This window comes from Phyllobates terribilis, unplaced genomic scaffold (assembly GCF_046119375.1).
Source record: "Phyllobates terribilis strain yellow unplaced genomic scaffold, ASM4611937v1 Scaffold_321__1_contigs__length_2177432, whole genome shotgun sequence".
NCBI lineage: Eukaryota > Metazoa > Chordata > Amphibia > Anura > Dendrobatidae > Phyllobates > Phyllobates terribilis.
In genome coordinates, this window is record NW_027363081.1 from 2112400 (window position 1) to 2134890 (window position 22491).

General features: G+C 41.8%; 1 protein-coding gene across 1 annotated transcript; it reads left to right on the forward strand.

Annotated features, from left to right (window-relative positions):
* The first annotated feature begins 2557 nt into the window (after positions 1–2557).
* LOC141221138 (uncharacterized) lies at positions 2558–22236 on the forward strand. Its single transcript, XM_073666487.1, is given in 7 exon segments — positions 2558–2611; positions 2614–2742; positions 2872–3051; positions 3134–3254; positions 3338–3435; positions 3634–3724; positions 19291–22236. Coding segments are annotated over 7 exon segments (2085 nt in total). The 3' UTR covers positions 20703–22236.
* The last annotated feature ends 255 nt before the right edge of the window (positions 22237–22491 follow it).

The window sequence follows — 22491 nt, forward strand, 5'->3', positions numbered from 1 at the left end:
GACAAAAAAAAAATTCTTCTTGTTAAGTAAAGAAAAGTTTATTTTAGGACTTTGGCATCCCCTATTCATCTCCATACCGTCTGGTCCGGGCCTGCCAAGTACAACGACAGCATGCGATCTGCAGAGTCAGGAGATATGACACTGCCAAATACATATATACACTGCTCAAAAAAATAAAGGGAACACTCAAATAACACATCCTAGATCTGAATGAATGAAATATTCTCATTGAATACTTTGTTCTGTACAAAGTTGAATGTGCTGACAACAAAATCACACAAAAATCATCAATTTAAATCAAATTTATTAACCAATGGAGGCCTGGATTTGGAGTCACCCCCAAAATTAAAGTGGAAAAACACACTACAGGCTGATCCAACTTTGATGTAATGTCCTTAAAACAAGTCAAAATGAGGCTCAGTATTGTGTGTGGCCTCCACGTGCCTGTATGACCTCCCTACAACGCCTGGGCATGCTCCTGATGAGGTTGCGGATGGTCTCTTGTGGGATCTCCTCCCAGACCTGGACTAAAGCATCCACCAACTCCTGGACAATCTGTGGTGCAACGTGACGTTGGTGGATGGAGCGAGACATGATGTACCAGATGTGCTCAATCGGATTCAGGTCTGGGGAACGGGCGGGCCAGTCCATAGCTTCAATGCCTTCATCTTGCAGGAACTGCTGACACACTCCAGCCACATGAGGTCTGGCATTGTCCTGCATTAGAAGGAACCCAGGGCCAACCGCACCATCATATGGTCTCACAAGGGGTCTGAGCATCTCATCTCGGTACCTAATGGCAGTCAGGCTACCTCTGGCGAGCACATGGAGGGCTGTGCGGCCCTCCAAAGAAATGCTGCCCCACACCATTACTGACCCACTGCCAAACCGGTCATGCTGAAGGATGTTGCAGGTAGCAGATTGCTCTCCACGGCGTCTCCAGACTCTGTCACGTCTGTCACATGTGCTCAGTGTGAACCTGCTTTCATCTGTGAAGAGCACAGGGTGCCAGTGGCGACTTTGCCAATCCTTGTGTTCTGTGGTAAATGCCAAGCGTCCTGCATGGTGTTGGGCTGTGAACACAACCCCCCTCTGTGGACGTCGGGCCCTCATTCCACCCTCATAGAATCGGTTTCTAACCGTTTGTGCAGACATATGCACATTTGTGGCCTGCTGGAGGTCATTTTGCAGGGCTCTGGCAGTGCTCCTCCTGTTCCTCCTTGCACAAAGGCTGAGGTAGCTATCCTGCTGCTGGGTTGTTGCCCTTCTACGGCCCCCTCCACGTCTCCTGGTGTACTGGCCTGTCTCCTGGTAGCGCCTCCAGCCTCTGGACACTACGCTGACAGACACAGCAAACCTTCTTGCCACAGCCCGCATTGATGTGCCATCCTGGATGAGCTGCACTACCTGAGCAACATCTGTGGGTTGTAGAGACCGTCTCATGCTACCACGAGTGTGAAAGTACAACCAACATTCAAAAGTGACCAAAACATCAGCCAGAAAGCATTGGTACTGAGATGTGGTCTGTGGTCCCCACCTGCAGAACCACTCCTTTATTGAGGGTGTCTTGATAATTGCCAATAATTTCCATCTATTGTCTATTCCATTTGCACATCAGCATGTGAAATTGATTGTCAATCAGAGTTGCTTCCTAAGTGGACAGTTTGATTTCACAGAAGTTTGATTTACTTGGAGTTATATTCTGTTGTTTAAGTGTTCCCTTTATTTTTTTGAGCATTGTATAATTTCCTTTTGAGGTTGGTGGTGAACTCTGTCAAACCTTCTTAGATGTCATGTTTGCTTTTGACAGCAGCAAGTGGTTAAACTGCCAGGGTCTTTGTTGCAGCCGCACCTGTGCCATCCCTGCGGTGAACATCTATGTTCTGGTGCTCAAAAGAGTTATTTTTTTTAAAACAAACGTTTAATGTATTGAAAAATAACAAAATGTATCTTATGCTTTTTGCATGTTTTTTTTCTTTTTTCACAAACTGTTGGTGCCAATTTTCTTTTGAAACATGTTAATATAATACACTGTACATGGAGACTTTGGCTTCAAATAATTTCTGTCTGCGGTGTTTGTGCAAATAAAAAAGTTTTTATAAAAGCCTCAAATTTCTGTGTGTGAATCAGACATCAGCTCTAACGTGATAGAAGATTACAGTCCGGGGAAGACGGAAAACATTCATATAGACGGCCGGTGGTGATGTAGTCGGTGACGGACTCTGGCCAATTATGTTTCTGGAGCCGTAGTAGAATCCTCATCATGAAGTAGTTATTTCTAATGTCGCGTGTAATGAATATCTCCTGCAGTATTACTAATGCCGATTCCAGTGTCGGTAAATGAGACGAGAATTAGCGTTATGTAAGATGAGTCTATGTGACACGTATTCAGCTGCAGACTCCGAGGAAGAAACTGCTTGTGGTCTGTGGCCTAAAAGATATAGGTTTTATTAGTAGTTATGAAGAAGAAAACTAAATACTGTAAAATTAAACTATAAATCTCCTCATATGTTTCCTCTTATTATCTCCAGTAATTGTATTATTGCACAGGATTTTTATGATGGTACATCGGCTCATCTTCTTCTCATTCAGGTCCCTACAATATCAGATCCTCTCAGTGAAGATCTTCTATAGAAGAGAATTTTCCTGATTTACCCATCAAAGATGCATATGGACAGAGACAAGATGGCGGAGAGGATATTACACCTCACCCTAGAGATCCTCTTCCGGCTTACTGGAGAGGTGAGAGATTCTAATGACGTCACATTACATCATTCTTATCTATGGGAATAACAGATGGACAGAACTGAAGAGGTGAGGACTCTGTAAATGTCTGGAGGGAGATTTATTAATGTGTCTCTCCATAACCAGGATTACACAGTAATGAAGAAGACCTCTAATAAGCGCTGTCAGGACCCTGTGTCTGAGGAATGGAGAATACCCTTAAGCCTAATCACGGGTCCTCCACCACACACCCTGATACATGAGGACATCAATGACCAGAAGATCCTAGAACTCACCTACAAGATGATTGAGCTGCTGACTGGAAAGGTGACACTGCTGGGAATGCTGGGACATTGCACAGTAAGGCTATGAAGGGATTGGGGGATGATGGTGTCATTGTATTTGTCAGGTTCCTATAAGGTGTCAGGACTTCACTGTCTATTTCTCCATGGAGGAGTGGGAATATTTAGAAGGACACAAAGATCTGTACAAGAACGTCATGATGGAGGTTCCCCAGCCCCTCACATCAGGTAATAGACAGGACTAAATACACACAGCCTATAATTATCTGTATGTAAAGAATGAATTCAGTCCCTGTATGTGTTTCCTCCAGATCTATCCAGTAAGAGGACAACACCAGAGAGATGTCCCCGTCCTCTTCTTCTACAGGACTGTAAACAAGAAGATCCCAGTGTTCCTCAGGATCATCAGGTAGATGGAGAGAAGGTGTCATGAGATCTCCCCTATGATGTGTAGACCGCTGTGATGGTCTTGTGCTCAGTCTTGTTTTATCCCCCAGTATTATATGTTTTATACTTGTGTAATGAGAATGGTGGAGATGGCAGGATTAGAGCTGATCATAGATGTGACTTCTCCATCTGTCTTTGACTTTTACAATATTTGTTTCAGGGTGAAGATCTGACCCATATTAAAACTACAGAGACATATGTGAGGGGTGATGAGCGGTGTAAAGAGGAGATTCCTACATATGACTACCCAGGTGAGTACTGACCACTAAATGTAGAGAAGTTACCGATTATTCTCAGTCACCGACTGTGGTTGCTTTATCATTGGCGTAGGGTCTGCTGTATCACAATCGTGTGATCACCATTTTGCCTCTAGACCACAACATTCTCCTCCACCCAAAACTTTTCAAATGACTTTGGGTATTGAAAGCCCTTTTCTATAGAACTTACAACCTGGAAAATCCACCTGCACTCTGGGATTAGAAGACGCTGACCGTTACCTGCCCAGATCTGTAATTTGCAAAGTCAAATAACAGTGTACGTAGAATGTGCTGACAAGTTAGAAAATCACTTGAAGAAAAATTATGATGGGCCTCTTAGAGAAAGCGAAGGGTAATGATGCTGTTGGCTTCCTAGAACCCTGATATCTTATTAGATGAATCTACCTTCTTTGCTGCTGAATGTGCTCATATGGTTCCTACAAGACCAAGTCCAGTCTTTCTGGCCAAACTCTGCTTTTATAATCGACAACATTAAATGTGCAGTGAGGGCCAAGTGTGAATTTCTGTACAATAACAAAAGAGTTTCCCTTTATCATGACTTTTCAATTTCTTTTAAAACCAACTAACTTCAAAAAAGATTGAGATAAGCTACATAAAAACATTACACCTGTGCCATGATATATCTCTAAGCTAAATTTAAGACCCCTCAGCTCTGCACTATTATAAAAAGTTCTCTTTGAATGTCTAATATTTCTTCTTGAAACTCATTTAATAGAAAATATTGTTCCTTACGATAGTTTAGATTGCCAAGAGCCACCAAGCCCCATAATCTAATTACCCCAGAGAGGTTTCATCACTAGTTACTAATTTTTTTACTGATGAAGACTGTTGAGTTTGATCATTTCATACATGTGTTATAGTCACAGTTTTTGACTACAGTAGTTAGTGCCCAAAATACTCTGATTTAACCCCTTCCTGCAGCCAGTTTTCTGTTCCTAATCAGGCCCCATTTTTCAAATCTGACGTGTGTCACTTTATATGGTGATAACTTTGGATTTATTCACAAAGGATAATAGGAAACAAATGGACGTTACAGATTATTTTCCACCTTCTCTTGAATCCGACAATACCCTACATACGGTTGTACACTACTGTCTGGGCACATGGCAGGTTAAGAAGGGAAGGAGCGCCATTTAGCTATTTGATTGCAGATCTTGCTGGAACAGTTTGCAGACACAATGTATTGAGGGCGCTGTTCATGATCACCTGGCAGCTCAAAAGATGGCTTCCCTGAACAAGTTTGGCACTCTCTACTCCATTTTCTAGATCCCACGGATTGCTTTGCTCATCACCCTTTAAACCCCTCTCTATGGATCTGGACTTACACAGAGACCCCTAGGCTTGGGCCACGGTGTTACCTGCTGTTTTGTGGTGTGAGATGGGAAGAAGAATAGTCAGGTAGCTGGGCAGAGAAAAGTCAGGAGACACAAAAGTACTCAGTAAATGGGCCCGGGTCACAAATACACAAGCCGGGAGCTGAGCACAGAGGACTGCACCAGAGGAGAACAAGGCTGTATCTGGCAGCTTCCAGCAATATGCTTCCAGCTTTAGTAGGGCGTCATGATTTCCAGTTGGCACCATGCCCTTTACTGCAGCTGGACAGCACACACACTCATACTGCCAGACTGGATGGTACTATTGGTCCCAGCAACCCTAATCTTAGTGGCTGGAGAGAACCTGCGCCATCCAGAGCTTCTGGCTCCTATGTCTCCTCCATTACCTGCTCCACCTGCAGGATGAATAAGGCAGCTCCTGGTGACAGAAGCAGACGTCGCAGGAGCAGATCCCAGAGGAGATAGGACCCACCATTTTCAGAAGCTCTAATATAACAAAATGGCAGAAAACCAGAGCAGTAAAAATCCCCATAAAGTGATTACCTTTTGGACATTATGAACCTCAGTGAATTAATCTATAGGAATAGTGACTATTTTTGACTCCTCAGCCACTTTCCAGAAATTAGCACGCAGTGGATGTTGCGAGTGAAAATTGCAAATATGCCATTTTATTCCCCAACACATAGTGCCCAGATTGTGCTCCAGGAGACACACACCATAAATTAAGTGGGTTCTTCTCACTATAGTAATGCCGAATACATGGATGCTAAATGTGATTTGGGTACACTGCAAGGCTCAGAAGCGAGGGGGAGATTTGACTTTCTGAGAGTGGATATTTGTTAGGACCCTCCTGTTAGTTTGTGCTATCTTGTGTTTTGCGGTCACGTGACCAGCTGCCTATATATTCCAGCTCCGCCCTTCTGGCTTTGCTGGACTTCAGTGTTTTTTGCCTGTCTCTCTAGCCAGGTGCTTCGGTACCTATCTCTGTCTAGTTTGCTTGGTCCTCTGGGACCTCTAGTACTTTTTGTCAGTTTATCTTTTTGCTCTGCAACAACTTCTGTTAGGAGGTGTCCTATTTTTGTCCCAGTCCTTAGTTCTTTTAGGGACCCCTCCCTTTATTCTATAGGTCTCCGTTCAGACTAGCCGAGGACTAAGGCGGGTCTGTTCACAAGGAACAGGCTGCCCGCTACATCGTAGGGATTCAGCTTAGCCTTACTGTAGGGACAGCTTTTCCCATTCTTTCCTTAGTTTATGTTGCAGATCATAGCAGTAGTCCAGCCCCCCCCCCCCCAAAAAAAAAAAACTAATAGGAAAGATATTCGGGGATCGATATGGTTTCCGTCCAGGAGTTGGCTCAACGCCTGCAGGGATTGTCTCTGGAGGTGGCTGAGCTTCAGCAACACGTGAGTGTTACAACTCTCCTGTTAGGTTTTTTTTTAGTTTGCTGGTCACATGACCATTTTGCCTATTTAATCCGGCTCCGCCCTCCTGGCTTTGCTGGACTTCATTTGTATTTACTACTGTTGAGCTAGCTTGTTGCTCTATTGCCGTACTCTGTTAGTTTTGCTAGGTCTTATGACCTCTCTGCTTTTTTGTTGTGTGTTTGTCTTTGACTGCTACTATTTCTGCTAGGAGGTGTCCAACTAAATCCCAGTCCTTAGATCTTGTAGGGATCCCTCCCCCACATCTATAGGTCTGCGTTCAGACTAGCCGAGGACTTTTGCGGGTCTGATCGCAGGATCAGGTTCCCCGTTACATCGTAGGGATCTAGTTTAGTTCTATTGTAGGGACAGATCTCCTGCCTTTCCTTAGTCTCTGTAGCAGATCATAACAGTAAGTCCAGCCAGTAAAAAAAAAAAAAATTTCTCTAAGGAAAGACCTCCAGTTTTCCATCATGGTCTCGGTGCAAGATTTGGCTCAACGCTTGCAGGGACTCTCTCTGGAGGTGACCAAGCTCCAACAACACGGGAGTAGCTGTTCTGGAGCGCATTTTGTTGAACCTAAGGTACGTCTGCCTGATCTATTTTTTGGCGAACAACAAGATTTTTTTTCTTTTAAAAATGCTTGTCTATTATATTTTCGTTTGAGACCCGGATCCTCTGGTGATGAATCAAAGCGCATAGGGTTCATAATGTCACTTTTGCGCAAAGATCCTCAGGGATGGGCCTGCTCTCTCCATCCTAGTGATCCGTGCTTTAGATCAGTGGATAGTTTTTTTTCTGCTTTTGGTTTGTTGTACGATGATCCTGATCGTGTCTCATCTGCTGAGTCTGAATTAAGACGTTTGAGGCAGGGATCAGGTAATGTGGAAAAATATTGTTCTCACTTCCGTCGGTGGTCTGCCCAGGTGGGGTGGAACGATTCTGCTTTGAAAAGCTTGTTTCTTGCAGGGCTATGTGAAAGGGTAAAGGATTTACTGATTGCTTATCCCACACCTGGAAACTTGCAGGAGGCAATGCAATTAGCTATACGGGTGGACAGGAGACTGCGTGAAAGGGTTAATGTGAGCAAATCCTCTGCTATGTCAGCTTCGAGTTCTGAGAGGTTCGGTGCTGACAATGGAGAGCCGATGGAAATTGGGGCGATGGCACCTCGCTCTCGGGAAAAAGACCGCCGACTTTCTGAAGGCTTGTGCTTCTATTGCGGAAATTCTGGTCATTTTATTAAAAGCTGTGTGCTTCGTATGAAGAAAGAAAAAAAAATGGTCAGTCATGCCCGTATTGCCTGTTTAAATTCTTAGGGAGTATTCCTATCTGCCACTACTGCTGCTCAGGATGAATTAATTGAATTTCGGGTATTTGTGGATTGTGGATCTACTCTGAATGTAATTGATGGGGGATTCTTAGAAAAACTTAAATTAGAACCTAAAACTTTGTCATCCCCTATTGCTGTGGTTTCTGTCTATGGCTCTCCCTTGAAGAGTGTTACTCACAAGGTCTGTGAATTTCCCCTCACTATTAATGGTATTCATCAAGAGAATTTGGATTTGGTGGTATTGGATAATTTGCCTTCTCCAGTAATATTGGGGTTACCCTGGTTGAAATTGCACAATCCTGTGCTGGATTGGTCTACCAATGAAATTAAGTCCTGGAGCCCTAAGTGTTATGACAAGTGTTGTAATGGGCGCATTGCTGCTGTGGATAGAGGGGAATTGCCTGTACCTATTCAGGATTTTTGGAGAGTTTTTTCTGAGGAGGAGTCGCAGGTTTTGCCTCCCCATAGAGACTATGATTGTACCATTGAATTTGTCCCTGGAGCGACTCTTCCTAAGAGTCGTTTATTTAATCTTACTATTCCTGAGAGAAAGGCTTTGGAGGAATACATACAGACAAGCTTGGCTGCCGGTCACATTAGGCCTTCCAAGTCTCCTGTGGCTGTTGTTTTTTTTTTTTTGTAAAAAAAAAAGATGGCGGTTTACGTCCTTGTCTGGACTTTCGTGAGATTAATAAAATTACTGTACGCAATCCTTACCCACTGCCATTGATTCCCGATTTATTTAACCAGTTAGTGGGGGCCAAGTGGTTCTCTAAAATTGATCTCCGGGGGGCATACAATTTGTTGCGCATGAAGGAGGGTGATGAATGGAAGACTGCTTTTAACACTCCTGTGGGTCATTTTGAGAATCTGGTTATGCCTTTTGGTCTCACCAATGCTCCAGCATTTTTTCAGAATCTTATTAATGATATCCTTAGACCTTTAATCGGCAAAAATGTGGTTGTGTATTTGGATGACATTTTGATTTATTCGCCGGATCTGGAGTCTCATTGGCGGAGCGTACGTGAGGTATTACAGTTATTAATGGACAATTCACTTTTTGCTAAGCTGGAGAAATGTGAGTTCGCTATACAGAGAATTAGTTTTTTGGGCTACATTATCTCCAGTGAAGGTTTTGAGATGGACCCGGTTAAAGTTCAAGCTGTGCAGGAATGGCCTAGGCCTATTGGTTTGAAATCGATACAGAGGTTTTTGGGTTTCGCCAATTATTACAGAAAATTCATAGGTTTTTTTTTAGTTTGCTGGTCACATGACCATTTTGCCTATTTAATCCGGCTCCGCCCTCCTGGCTTTGCTGGACTTCATTTGTATTTACTACTGTTGAGCTAGCTTGTTGCTCTATTGCCGTACTCTGTTAGTTTTGCTAGGTCTTATGACCTCTCTGCTTTTTTGTTGTGTGTTTGTCTTTGACTGCTACTATTTCTGCTAGGAGGTGTCCAACTAAATCCCCGTCCTTAGATCTTGTAGGGATCCCTCCCCCACATCTATGGGTCTGCGTTCAGACTAGCCGAGGACTTTTGCGGGTCTGATCGCAGGATCAGGTTCCCCGTTACAATCTAGTTTAGTTCTATTGTAGGGACAGATCTCCTGCCTTTCCTTAGTCTTTGTAGCAGATCATAACAGTGAGTAGCTGTCCTGGAGCGCATTTTGTGGAACCGAAGGTAGGACTGCCTGATATTTTTTATGGTAAACAGCAACATTTTTTTTCCTTTAAAAATGCTTGTTTGTTATATTTTCGTTTGAGACCGAGGTCCTCTGGGAATGAATCACAGCGCATTGGGTTTATTATGTCACTTTTGCGCAAAGAACCACAGGGTTGGGCCTTTTCTCTCCAACCTAATGATCCGTGTTTATGTTCTGTTGAGGAATTTTTTTCTGCTATGGGGCTATTATATGACGATCCTGATCGAATCTCATCTGCTGAATCAGAACTTAGACGTTTGAATCAGGGTTCAGATGATGTTGAAATTTATTGCACACACTTCAGGAGATGGGCTTCAGAAGTTAAGTGGAATGATTCGGCGCTGAAGAGTTTATTTCTTGCTGGTCTGAGTGAAAGGGTTAAGGATTTGCTAATTGCATTCCCTGCACCTGAGACTCTGCAAGAAGCTATGCAGTTAGCTGTTCGTGTGGACAGGAGAATAAGGTCCAGGGTCAATGATGTAAAGACTCCTGTAACTTCAGGTCCTAGTTTCCTGAAAAACTGCTTTGACAGCGGAGAACCAATGGAGGCTGGGGCGATGTCACTCCGCTCTCAAGAAAGAGATCAGAGATTCACCGAAGGTTTGTGTCTTTATTGTGGTAAAGCTGATCATTTGATTAAGTATTGTGAGCGTCGTTGAAGTAAAGAAATAAAAAGGTCAGTTATGCCCGTATAGCTTGTTTACGCTCTGTAGAAGTGTTCCTTTCTGGGTGTACTACTCTGCAGGTAGATTTGATTGAATTTCAGGTATTTGTGGATTGTGGTTCAACACTTAATGTGATTTATAAAGGGTTTTTGGAAAAACTTAAATTGAAATCCAAACCTTTGTCATCTCCTATTTCTGTGATTGCAATTGATAACACTCCTTTGAAATGTATTACTCACAAGACTGCTGCATTTCCCCTCACTATCAATGGTGTTCACCAAGAAATTTTGGACTTGGTTGTTTTGGATAATTTGCCCTCTCCAGTTGTTCTAGGATTGCCTTGGTTAAAACTGCACAATCCTTTGTTGGACTGGTCTACTAATGTGATTAAGTCTTGGAGTCCGAAGTGCTATGATAAATGTTGTAATGATCGCATTGCTGCTGTGGAAAAAGAGGAATTACCAGTACCTATTCAAGATTTTGGAGGGTTTTTTCGGAGGAGGAGTCTCAAGTTTTACCTCCTCATAGGGATTATGATTGTGCCATTGAGTTTGTTCCCGGTGCTACTCTTCCCAAAAGTCGCTTGTTTAATCTTACTATCCCTGAAAGAAAGGCCTTGGAGGAGTACATAGAGACTAGCCTGGCTGCTGGTCACATTAGACCTTCTAAGTTGCCTGTGGCAGTCGGATTCTTCTTTGTTAAAAAAAAAGGACGGCGGTTTACTTCCATGTCTGGATTTTTGTGAAATTAATACAATTACCGTATGCAATTCCTACCCATTGCCGTTAATTCCTGACTTGTTTAACCAGTTAGTGGGAGCCAAGTGGTTCTCAAAAATTGATCTCCGAGGGGCATACAATTTGTTACGTGTGAAGGAGGGTGATGAATGGAAAACTGCTTTTAACACTCCGGTAGGTCATTTTGAGAATCTGGTGATGCCCTTCGGTCTTACCAATGCACCTGCATTTTTGCAGAACCTTATTAATGACATCCTGAGACCTTTGATTGGTAAGAATGTGGTTGTGTATTTGGATGACATTTTGATTTATTCACCAGATTTAGAGTCCCATTGGCAGAGTGTACGTGAAGTTTTGCAGTTATTGAGTGATAATTCACTCTTTGCTAAGCTGGAGAAATGTGAGTTCGCTGTGCAGAAAATTAGTTTTTTGGGCTACATTGTCTCCAGCGAGGGCTTTGAGATGGACCCTGTGAAGGTTCAGGCTGTGCAGGAATGGCCTAGGCCTGTTGGTTTGAAATCTATACAGAGGTTTTTGGGTTTTGCCAATTATTACAGGAAATTCATTAAGAATTTTTCTGTAATTGTTAAACCTCTAACCGATCTCACCAAGAAAGGTGCGAATACTACCCAGTGGACTACTGAAGCCATTGAAGCGTTTGAGTATCTCAAAGAGAGGTTCAGTTCTGCCCCTATCCTTATACAGCCTGATGAGACCAAACCTTTTTTGGTCGAGGTCGATGCTTCATCGTTGGGGGTCGGAGCAGTTTTGTCTCAGGAGAACAAGGGTGGAGTACATCCTTGTGCCTTCATTTCGAAAAAATTTTCGGAAACCGAACTCAATTATGATGTTGGAAATCGGGAGTTGCTGGCTATTAAACTTGCATTTGAACACTGGCGTCATTTTTTGGAAGGCGCTAGATTTCCTATTCAGGTTTTTACAGATCATAAGAATTTGATCTATCTGGATGCTGCCAAGTGCTTCAATGCCCGTCAAGCTAGGTGGGAACTTTTTTTTTCTCGGTTTCATTTTTCTGTTACCTATATCCCTGGTACTAAGAATGTTAAAGCCGATGCTTTATCTCGCAGCTTCTCTCCTACGGTCGGTACCGAGGAGGAGGAGAGCATTTTGCAGAAAGGAGTTGTGGCAGCATTGGACTCCGATTTGGAGAATGGGATTCTGAATGCTCAAGATGATGCTCCATCTAACACTCCCCATGGGAGGTTGTTCGTGCCTAGAGCCTTTAGGAGAGATTTGTTTGTGGAGTGCCATGAGTCTCGGTTGGCAGGTCATCCAGGAGTTTCGGAGACTAAGAGACTTATCAGTCGCAGTTTTTGGTGGCCTGGATGGCAGAAGGAAGTCATCAAGTGGGTGCGTCAATGTACTGTGTGTGCTAGGTCAAAGGCTTCACATACTCCTGCTGCGGGGTTGCTTTGCCCTCTGGAGGTTCCTAGTGCGCCTTGGACGCATCTCTCTATGGATTTTATTACTGATCTTCCTGTGTCCGAGGGTTTTACTGTCATCTGGGTGGTCGTAGACCCTTTTAGTAAGATGTGTCATTTGGTTCCATTCATTAAGTTGCCCTGCACCAAGGCACTCGCTAAGGCGTTTGTTAAGGAGATTGTCAAGCTCCATGGCGTTCCCACGGATATTGTTTCTGATAGAGGACCTCAGTTTGTGGCTCGCTTTTGGCGTGCTTTTTTTGACAGGTTGGGAGTCCATTTGTCATTTTCGTCTGGGTATCATCTTGAGTCTAATGGACAGACAGAAAGAAAGAACCAGGATGTTGAACAGTTTTTGCGTTGTTTTGTGGCGGACAATCGAGGTGTGGTCTGAGTTTCTGCCTCTCGCAGAATTTGCTCTTAACAATCATGCATCCTCCTCTGCTGAGTGTTCTCCTTTTTTTTTGTTGCACTGGGAGACATCCGTCTTTTGGTTCGTTCTCCAAATTGGGGTCGGCGGTGGCGGAGGATGAGAATTTTTCCGGTGATTTGGAGAGAGTTTGGACTAATGTACGTTGTAACCTGAAAGAGGCTAACAAGAAGTCCAAGAAGTATTTTGACAGGAAACGTAAAGAGGTTTTGTTTACTGTGGGTGACATGGTTTGGTTGTCCTCGAAGAACTTGCGGTTGAGGATTCCCTCTAAAAAACTGGGTCCTAAGTTTGTGGGTCCATTTAAAGTGCTTCAGGTTGTTAACCCATCTGCTGTCAGGTTGGATGTTCCTACTTTCTGGAAGATTAATTCTGTGTTTCATGTTTCCTTGTTGAAAAAGGCTGACGTTTCTAATAGGGACGCCACTGTCACAGTTCCTCCTGTGGTGGAAGACGGTGAATATGAAATTTCTCGTATTTTGAATTCAAGATGGCATAGAGGGATATTACAGTATCTTGTCTCCTGGAAGGGTTTCGGTCCTGGAGACCACTCCTGGGTAAGGACGGATGATGTCTCTGCTCCTAGGCTTGTTAAAGCTTTCCACAGGAGGTTTCCTGATAGGCCTGGGCCTGGAGGATCTGGAGGATCCTTATAGAACAGGGGGTACTATTAGGACCCTCCTGTTAGTTTGTGCTATCTTGTGTTTTGCGGTCACGTGACCAGCTGCCTATATATTCCAGCTCCGCCCTTCTGGCTTTGCTGGACTTCAGTGTTTTTTGCCTGTCTCTCTAGCCAGGTGCTTCGGTACCTATCTCTGTCTAGTTTGCTTGGTCCTCTGGGACCTCTAGTACTTTTTCTCAGTTTATCTTTTTGCTCTGCAACAACTTCTGTTAGGAGGTGTCCCATTTTTGTCCCAGTCCTTAGTTCTTTTAGGGACCCCTGCCTTTATTCTATAGGTCTCCGTTCAGACTAGCCGAGGACTAAGGCGGGTCTATTCACAAGGAACAGGCTGCCCGCTGCATCGTAGGGATTCAGCTTAGCCTTACTGTAGGAACAGCTTTTCCCATTCTTTCCTTAGTTTATGTTGCAGATCATAACAATATTGGTGCATAGGTTTATAGAAGCCATGTTGCTTTTCAAGAGCCATTGTGCTGCAAATGTGGAAACCTCAGTTTTTCCACTGATAGATGAGTGGGGACTTGTTTTTTGTGAGATGAGTTGAAGTTTTTATTATTTTTGCCAACATAACATTGGTGGCTTTTTATTCCATATTTGAGAGGCAGAATAAACAAACAGTTGAACACCACGCTCAACTGGTTCATCCTGTGAGGTTTCTGTGACGAAACAGCTTCTAATCTTAATCAGCCAGACGTCTATGTTTGTTAAGCCAAGAGAAATACACTATTGTGTTTGTATTGACTTGTGAATGCATGTATTTTTCTTTGGCTGGTCAAGCAGGACATACTATTATGTGTATAAACCTAAATGTTGACTTCTCTTGGTCTGGAAACAAAGATGTTTGTTAATATGCTAATTACATATTGTATTAAAGCCACCTAATTATTGATTTACAAGAGTCCTCCTGCTATACCAACTATGTAAATTGATTAAATGCACAAACAATGAGACGTGAGCCCAGTGGAATAATATCTTCCCTTATTTTTGACCTGTGAATGTGTACTTGAAAGGACAGTTGTAACTATCTAAGGGACATACAGTGAAGGAAATATTTATTTGATCCCTTGCTGTTTTTGTAAGTTTGCCCACTGGCAAAGATATGAACAGTCTATAATTTTAAGGGTAGGTTAAGTTTAACATTGAGAGATAGAATATCCCCCCAAAAATCAAGAAAATCGCATTGTATAAATTCGATAAATTTATTTGCATTTTGCAGTGAGAAATAAGTATTTGATCCCTCTGACAAACAACATGTAATACTTGGTGGCAAAACCCTTGTTGGCAAGCACAGCAGTCAGACGTTTTTTGTAGTTGATGATGAGGTTTGCGCACATGTCAGGAGGAATTTTGATTCACTCCTCTTTGCAGATCATCTCTAAATAATTACAATTTTGAGGCTGTCGCTTGGCAACTCAGAGCTTCAACTCCCCCATAACGTTTCTATGGGATTAACCTCTTTAAAGCCCAAGACGTACTAATGCGTATCTGCGCCCTGGGACTTAAGAGCCAGATACGTATTGGTACGTCATGGCGATCCTGCCCGCACACAGGCTGTGCAGGTGCGATCGCCACCGGGTGTCAGCTGATTGTCACAGCTGACACCCGGTGCTATGTGCTGAGAGCGGTCCCGTACCTATCGCAGCATTACGGTGGCAAGGGGAGGTGATCGCGATACTCACCTCTCCTGCCGGTGTCTAACGCTGTCTGCCGCTGCTTCCTGGATGTTGCCATGACGACCCAATGTCGTCATGACAACATCGGGTCCCCAGACAGCAGGAAGATACTTTGGTCATGCGCAGTGCATGACCAAAGTATCTTCTGCATCTGCAGCGTTGACAGCCTGTATAGCACAGGGATGGTGCTCCACCCCTATGCCATACAGGCGATCAGGATAAAAAAAAGTGAAAGTCTCATAGTGGGACAAAGAATAAAAATAAAAAAAAGTGTTAAAAAATGAAAAAAATAAATAAAAACAAATTTGTAAAAAATTATAAAAATAATAAATAATAATCCACCAAAAATAAAACTATAATGTACCCATCAATAAATATTATGAAAAAAAAACACATATTTGGTATCGCTGCGTCCAGAACGACCTGACCTATAAAACTGTCCTACTAGTTAACCCCTTTAGTGAACACGGTAAAAAAAAAAAAAAAAACGAAGCAAAAAACAATGCTTTATCATCATACCGCCAAACAGAAAATGGAATAACACGCGATCAAAAAGACGAATGTAAATAAAAATGGTACCCCTGAAAGCGTCATCTTGTCCCGCAAACAAACAAGCTGCCATACAGCTCCATCAGCCAAAATATAAAAAAGTTATAGCTCTCATCATAAAGCGTTTCCAAAACTTTTTTTTTCTAAAAAATAGCTTTTATTGTGTAAAAGCGCCAAAACTTATAAAAACTATATAAATGTGGTACCGCTGTAAACGTACTGACCCGAAGAATAAATCTGCCTTATCAATTTTACCACACGCGGAACAGAATAAAAAAAAATTAAAAAAACAATTCCTGAATTGTTGGTTTTTATTTATTCTGCCTCCCAAAAATCGGAATAGAAAGCGATCAAAAAATGTCACGTGCCTGAAAATGGCAGCAATAAAAACGTCAACTCATCCCGCAAAAAACAAGCGTCACATGACTCTATCGGCCAAAATATGGAAAAATTATAGCTCTCAAAATATGGCGATGCAAAAACTAGATTTTACAAAAAAAGCGTCTTTTAGTGTGTGACAGCTGTCAATCCTAAAAACTCAATATGATCCTGGCATCACTGTAATCGCACTGACCCGAAGAATAAAGTCGTCTAATCACTTATACTGCATGAGGAACGGCATAAAAAATAAACGCTAGGGTTAGGGTTAGGGTTGGGTTTAGGGTTAGGGTTGGGTTAGGGTTGGGCTAGGGTTAGGGTTGGGCTAGGGTTAGGGTTGAGGTTGTGGTTAGGGTTGGGGTTGGGATAGAGTTAGGGTTCAGCTAGGGTTGGGTAGGGTAAGGGTTCAGGTTAGGGTAGGGTTAGGGTTGGGATTTTTTTCAAAAGTAAAAAAGAAAAAGGTAACAATATGGCAACTAGTGTTGAGCGCAAGTGCTCGCTACTTGAGTTTGCATCGGGTGCTCGAGTATCACGAGTGCTCAAGTGACATGCTCGAGTGTCCGCCCCATATGCTTCGCGGCCATCAGGGGCACATCCGCTAATTATTCAACCAAATTTTACATTCAAAAAGTCAAATGGTGCTCTTCCCCTTCCAAACTCTGCCGTATGCCCAAGCATTGGTTTTCCCCCACATATGGGGTATCGGCTTACTTAGGAAAGATTACACAACAAGATGCATGGTGCAATTTCTCCTGTTACCCTTATGAAAATGCAAAACTGGGGGCTGAAAAACATTTTTGTGGGAAAAATGTGAAAATTTTATTTTCACAGCTCCATGTTATAAACTTCTTTGAAGCACATGGGGGTTCAAGGTGCTCACCACACATCTAGATAAGTTCCCTAAGGGGTCTAGTTTCCAAAATGGTGTCACTTGTGGGGGGTTTCCACTGTTTAGGCACATCAGGGGCTCCCCAAACGCAACATGGCGTCTGCTAATTATTCAAGCAAATTTTACATTCAAAAAGTCAAATGTAGCTCCTTCCCTTCTGAACCCTGCTGTGCCCCCAAACAGTGTTTTTTCCCCACATATTGGGTATCTGCGTGCTCTGGGGAAATTGCACAACAAATTTTGTGGTCCATTTTTTCCTGTTACCCCTGCGAAAATTTAAAAAAAAATGGGTCTAAAGTAACATTTTTGGGAAAAAAGTTAAATGTTAATTTTTTTCTTCCACATTCCAAAAAATCCTATGAAGCACCTGAAGGGTTAATACAATTCTTGGATGTGGTTTTGAGCACTTTGAGGGTTGCAGTTTTTAGAATGGTGTCACTTTTGGGTATTTTCTGTCATAAAGACCCCTCAAAGTGACTTCAAATGTGATGTGGTCCCTAAAAAAATGGTTTTGTAAATTTTGTTGAAAAAATAAGAAATCGCTGGTCAACTTTGAACCCTTATAGCTCCCTAATAAAAAAAAATTTTGGTTTCGAAATTGTGCTGATGTAAAGTAGACATGTGGGAAATGTTATTTATTAACTATTTTGTGTGACATATCTCTCTGAATAAAAATTCATAAAAAATCTAATTTTGAAAATTGCAAAATTGTCAAATTTTTGCCAAATTTCCATTTTTTTCACAAATAAAGGCATTCCTCACAGACTCTTTGGAAAATGAAAGGTGGAATCTGATTGGTTGCTAAGGGCAACTGAGCCAGTTTCACAGATCTAGTTTTCACAGATAGATCTCCCCCAAATCTGTTTTCTTTTCAGATGATTCAGATAACACATAATGGCAAATAATTTAAATACAGATCAAAGAAAATGGATTTTAACAGAGTATTGGAAATCTCAAAATGCTGAGACCGTTAGAGCAAGTTGGGTTGAAACATTTGATACTCAAGCCCCAAAGAGACAAACCATTTACCGCATTCGTGACAAATTCAATGCCACTGGCTCAATCCTTAATGCTCCAAAAACTGTACAGATAATAAACAACTTGTTGCTGAAACATTTGTTCAGAGTCCAAAAAAGTCCACCAGAAGAGCCTCTTTGGAATTGTGAATTTCACGAGCTTCTATCATGCGAATCCTGAAATCTATTGGGTGGAAAGCTTATCGTCCACGTCTAATTCATGGTTTATTGGAGGATGATCCAGACAGGTGGCTACAATTTAGTGAGATTATGCTTAAATAAATTGAAGAAAATCCAGTAATTTTAGATAACATTATGTGGAGTGATGAAGCTTCTTTCAAATTCTCCGGCCATATTAACAGACATAATTGTATTTACTGGTATAATGAGAACATGCATTTAACATTAGAGCAACAACTAAATGAGCCTGGTGTCAATGTTTGGGGTGGGATTTCAAGTTTTGGTGTTTTAGGACCAATATTTTTTGATGGAACAGTCACAGGAGATAAGTATCTCAAAATTATAATGAATCAAGTTGTTCCCCAGTGACAGCAACAGCCTAACTCAAATGTTTTTATTTTCTGTCCACCTACTTTTGGACCACCCTGTGTGTGTGTATATATATATATATATATCAGTTAGGTCCATATATATTTGGACAGAGACAACATTTTTCTAATTTTGATTTTAGACAGTACCATAATGAATTTTAAACAAAACAATTCAGATGCAGTTGAAGTTCAGACTTTCAGCTTTCATTTGAGGGTATCCACATTAAAATTGGCTCCATAGAAACTCTCGTAGACCAAGGTGGGACCCTTGGGTTCCCTGGCCTTTTTTGCTCGATGGACTATCAGCTTCCGAAGCTACCTCCTCTGTGTGGGGGCCCGCCAAAAGTGGGAGGCCACCAGTTGAGGAAGTTAGGCCTGGAAGTCGCAGCTGTTCTACTCCTAGGCGGGCTAGCGGAAGAGTGAGACTGTGTAATTTTGCACCATCTTGGGTATTTGCTGGGACTGTTTTATGTGTTTATTGTCCTTTTGGTGGTTCAATAAAGTATTGCCGCACTGTTTTACCCTCACCCTGTTTTGTCTGAGTAGTATTATGCTCATGGAAGACCCTGGGTCTTCACAGTTTCTTATTAGACTATGAACTGTCATTGTCTTGGTGAATAATTCTATATTTTTACCTAACTTGCTATTTTTACGGAGAGTTTAAGTAGAAATGTCCAAAAATATAAAATTCAAGGATATTTTTTGTTCAAATATAACAATTGGTTTTATTCTTGGCAGATGACTGTAGCAGGAGATCAGAGGGACAGCTGGTATCTTCAATTTTTAAATCAGATGTTCTAGAGATCCCACAGGATACAACTGAAGTGAATGCCATTACTCCAGATGTACCATCATTCCTTCACAGCAAAGATCTGTCATCTGAGCCTTTGAAACAGGTCCTGTCTTCGGATTCATTACCAACTACTAAGGAAAATCAAAGTCACAAAATAAACATTAAAAAACAAATTGCTCCTAAAGCAAATAGTTTTCCCCTCGAAAAGTGTTTTCCTAAATGTCAAAAAATTCACAAAGCAGAAAATAGATTTTCTTGCTTCAAGTGTGGGAAATGTTTTAGCCAGAAATCAAATCTAGTTAGGCATGAGAGAACCAACACAGGGGAGAAGCCTTTTTCCTGTGCAGAATGTGAGAAATGTTTTAACCGGAAAAGTAATCTTGTAATACACCAGAAAACTCACAGAGGTGAGAAGCATTATTCATGTTCAGAATGTGGGAAGTGTTTTAACGATAAATCATATTTTGATAAGCACCAGAGAACTCACACAGGTGAGAAGCCTTATTCATGTTCAGAATGTGGGAAGTGTTTTAACCAGAAAGGGCATCTTGATAGCCACTGGAGAACCCACACGGGGGAGAAGCCTTTTTCCTGTTCAGAATGTGGGAAATGTTTTAACCACAAATCAAATCTTGTTAAGCACCAGAGAACTCACACTGGGGAGAAGCCTTTTTCCTGTTCAGAATGTCGGAAATGTTTTACAGTGAAATCAAATTTTGTAAATCACCAGCAAACTCACACAGGGGAGAAGCCTTTTTCATGCTCAGAATGTGGAAAATGTTTTAACCGGAAATGGAATCTTGTTATACACCAAAGAACTCACACAGGGGAGAAGCCTTTTTCATGTTCAGAATGTGGGAAATGTTTTAACCAGAAATCAGATGTTGTTAAGCATCAGAGAACTCACACAGGGGAGAAGCCTTTTTCATGTTCAGAATGTGGGAAATGTTTTATCAAGAATTCAAATCTTCTTAGTCACCAGAGCACTCACGCAGGGGAGAAACCTTTTTCCTGCTCAGAATGTGGGAAATGTTTTAACAAGAAATCAGATCTTGGTACCCATCAGAGAACTCACACAGGGGAGAAGCCTTGTTCCTGTTCAGAATGTGGGAAATGTTTTAAGCAGAAATCAGATCTTGTTTCACATCAGAAAATTCACACAGGGAAGAAACCTTTTTCCTGTTCAGAATGTGGTAAATGTTTTAACCATAAATCACGTGTTTCTGAGCACCAGCGAACTCACACAGAGATTAAGCCTTTTTCATGTTCAGAATGTGGAAAATGTTTTAAACACAAATCAAATTTTGTTAAGCACCAGCAAACTCACACAGGGGTGAAGCCTTTTTCATGTTTATAATGTGGGAAATGTTTTGTGATGAAATCATCTCTTTTTAGTCACCAAAGAATTCACACAAGGGAGAAGCCTTTTTCATGTTCTTAATGTGGGAAATGTTTTACACGGAAATCAACTCTTAATAAACATCAGAGAAGTCACACAGGGAAGAAGCCCTTTTCATGTTCAGTATATTGGAAATTGTTTTAACTGAAAATTCCTTGTCATTCCTCATGTTTGACCTCGTTAAAATGAAAAAACTCATAATCACATTCCGTGTCAGCGCCGTTCTAGTGGTGTTGAGACTTGCATTCCAGGGGCTCATGTGAGGTTGCTACATCACACAAGTCCTGCCCCCAATTGGCTTCAGTCGGCTTCACTGTCGCCGCCTTTGGACTTGTTGAACATCAACAGGAAGCCAGGGCTCCAGCTTCTCTCCGACTTCCTCTTATTGTTTGATTTGTTTGAAGGTGGGGACAGTAACGCCAGCACTGATTGGGCGCAAGGCTCACAATTACCTCACATGAGCCTTGGGAATGCAAATGATGACACCTCTGGATTGGGAAGTTTGTGTAATTGTTTTTATTTTAACAGAATCAAGCATGGGGAATGAGAAGGGGTTGTCAAAGTAGTCGACAACCCCTTTAAACATCAAAAATCCCACATAGAGACTAGTCATTATCATATCTAGAGTGTGAAAAATGATTTTCTAGAAAATTATATCTTGTTGACCATCGAAAACAATTCAGACAGGGAGAGAAACTATATATGTTATTGGCAAACTGTAAAAAAACAGATAACTGACATTTGTATAATTAAATGAGATAGAGCTATTGCTTTAAAACTGACTGTATTTTTTGGACTATAAGACATACTTTTATCAAAAAAAAAAATCTTGCTACTAATTGAGAGCGTCTTGCAGACTGGAGGCAGATTTCTGTGACAGAGGAGAACAATGAGACAGTGTCCTTCCTGATCACTGAAAGCACCGCTCTCTCTCCTCCAGCTCCACACTTATCTAACTGATTGGTGCAGAGCATGAGAGGAAGGTACCAGGACCTGCACAGAAGCTGCACGTCCTGAGTGAGCAGCTGAAGAACCTTCCACCCGACTAGCTCAAGGACCTTTCAGATCATGTAATCAATCACATGATCTTGAAGGAACTACAACATGGGGTCATGTTTGTGTATATATAGTGTATGTGTATGCAAATGTGTATATTTAGTAGAGCTGTATATATGTAAGTGTGCATACAGTGGCATGTAAAAGTTTGGGCACCCGTGGTCAGTATTACTGGTATTGAGAACAGTTAAGCAAGTTGAAGATGAAATAATCTCTGAAAGACCTAAAGTTAAAGATGACACATTTCCTTGTTGTATTTTAGACAAAAGAAAAAAATATATTTTAAAAATTGCAAAAAGGTAAATGGGCCGATGCAAAAGTTTAGGCATTCTTTCAGATTTGTGTGCTTAGATACCTTTGACCAAGGTTTCAGACCTTAATTAGCCTTTTAGAGTTATGGCTTTTTCACTATCATTGTTTGGAAAGTTCGGGTGATGCTCCCTACTTTATAAAAACCCAACCTCCTCTAGCCTTGTGTCAAAAAACCAGCAGCCATGGATTTTTCTAAACAGCTGCCTAGCACTCTGAAAATGATACTTTGATACTTGAAAAAGGGGGTGCAACTAGGTACTGACCATGCCGGGTGCCCAAAATTTTGCATCGGAGCATTTTCACTTTTGTAATTTTTAAAATGTAAAAAATGACAATATGTATATTTTTTCTCCTAAAATACAAAGGAAATGTGTCACCT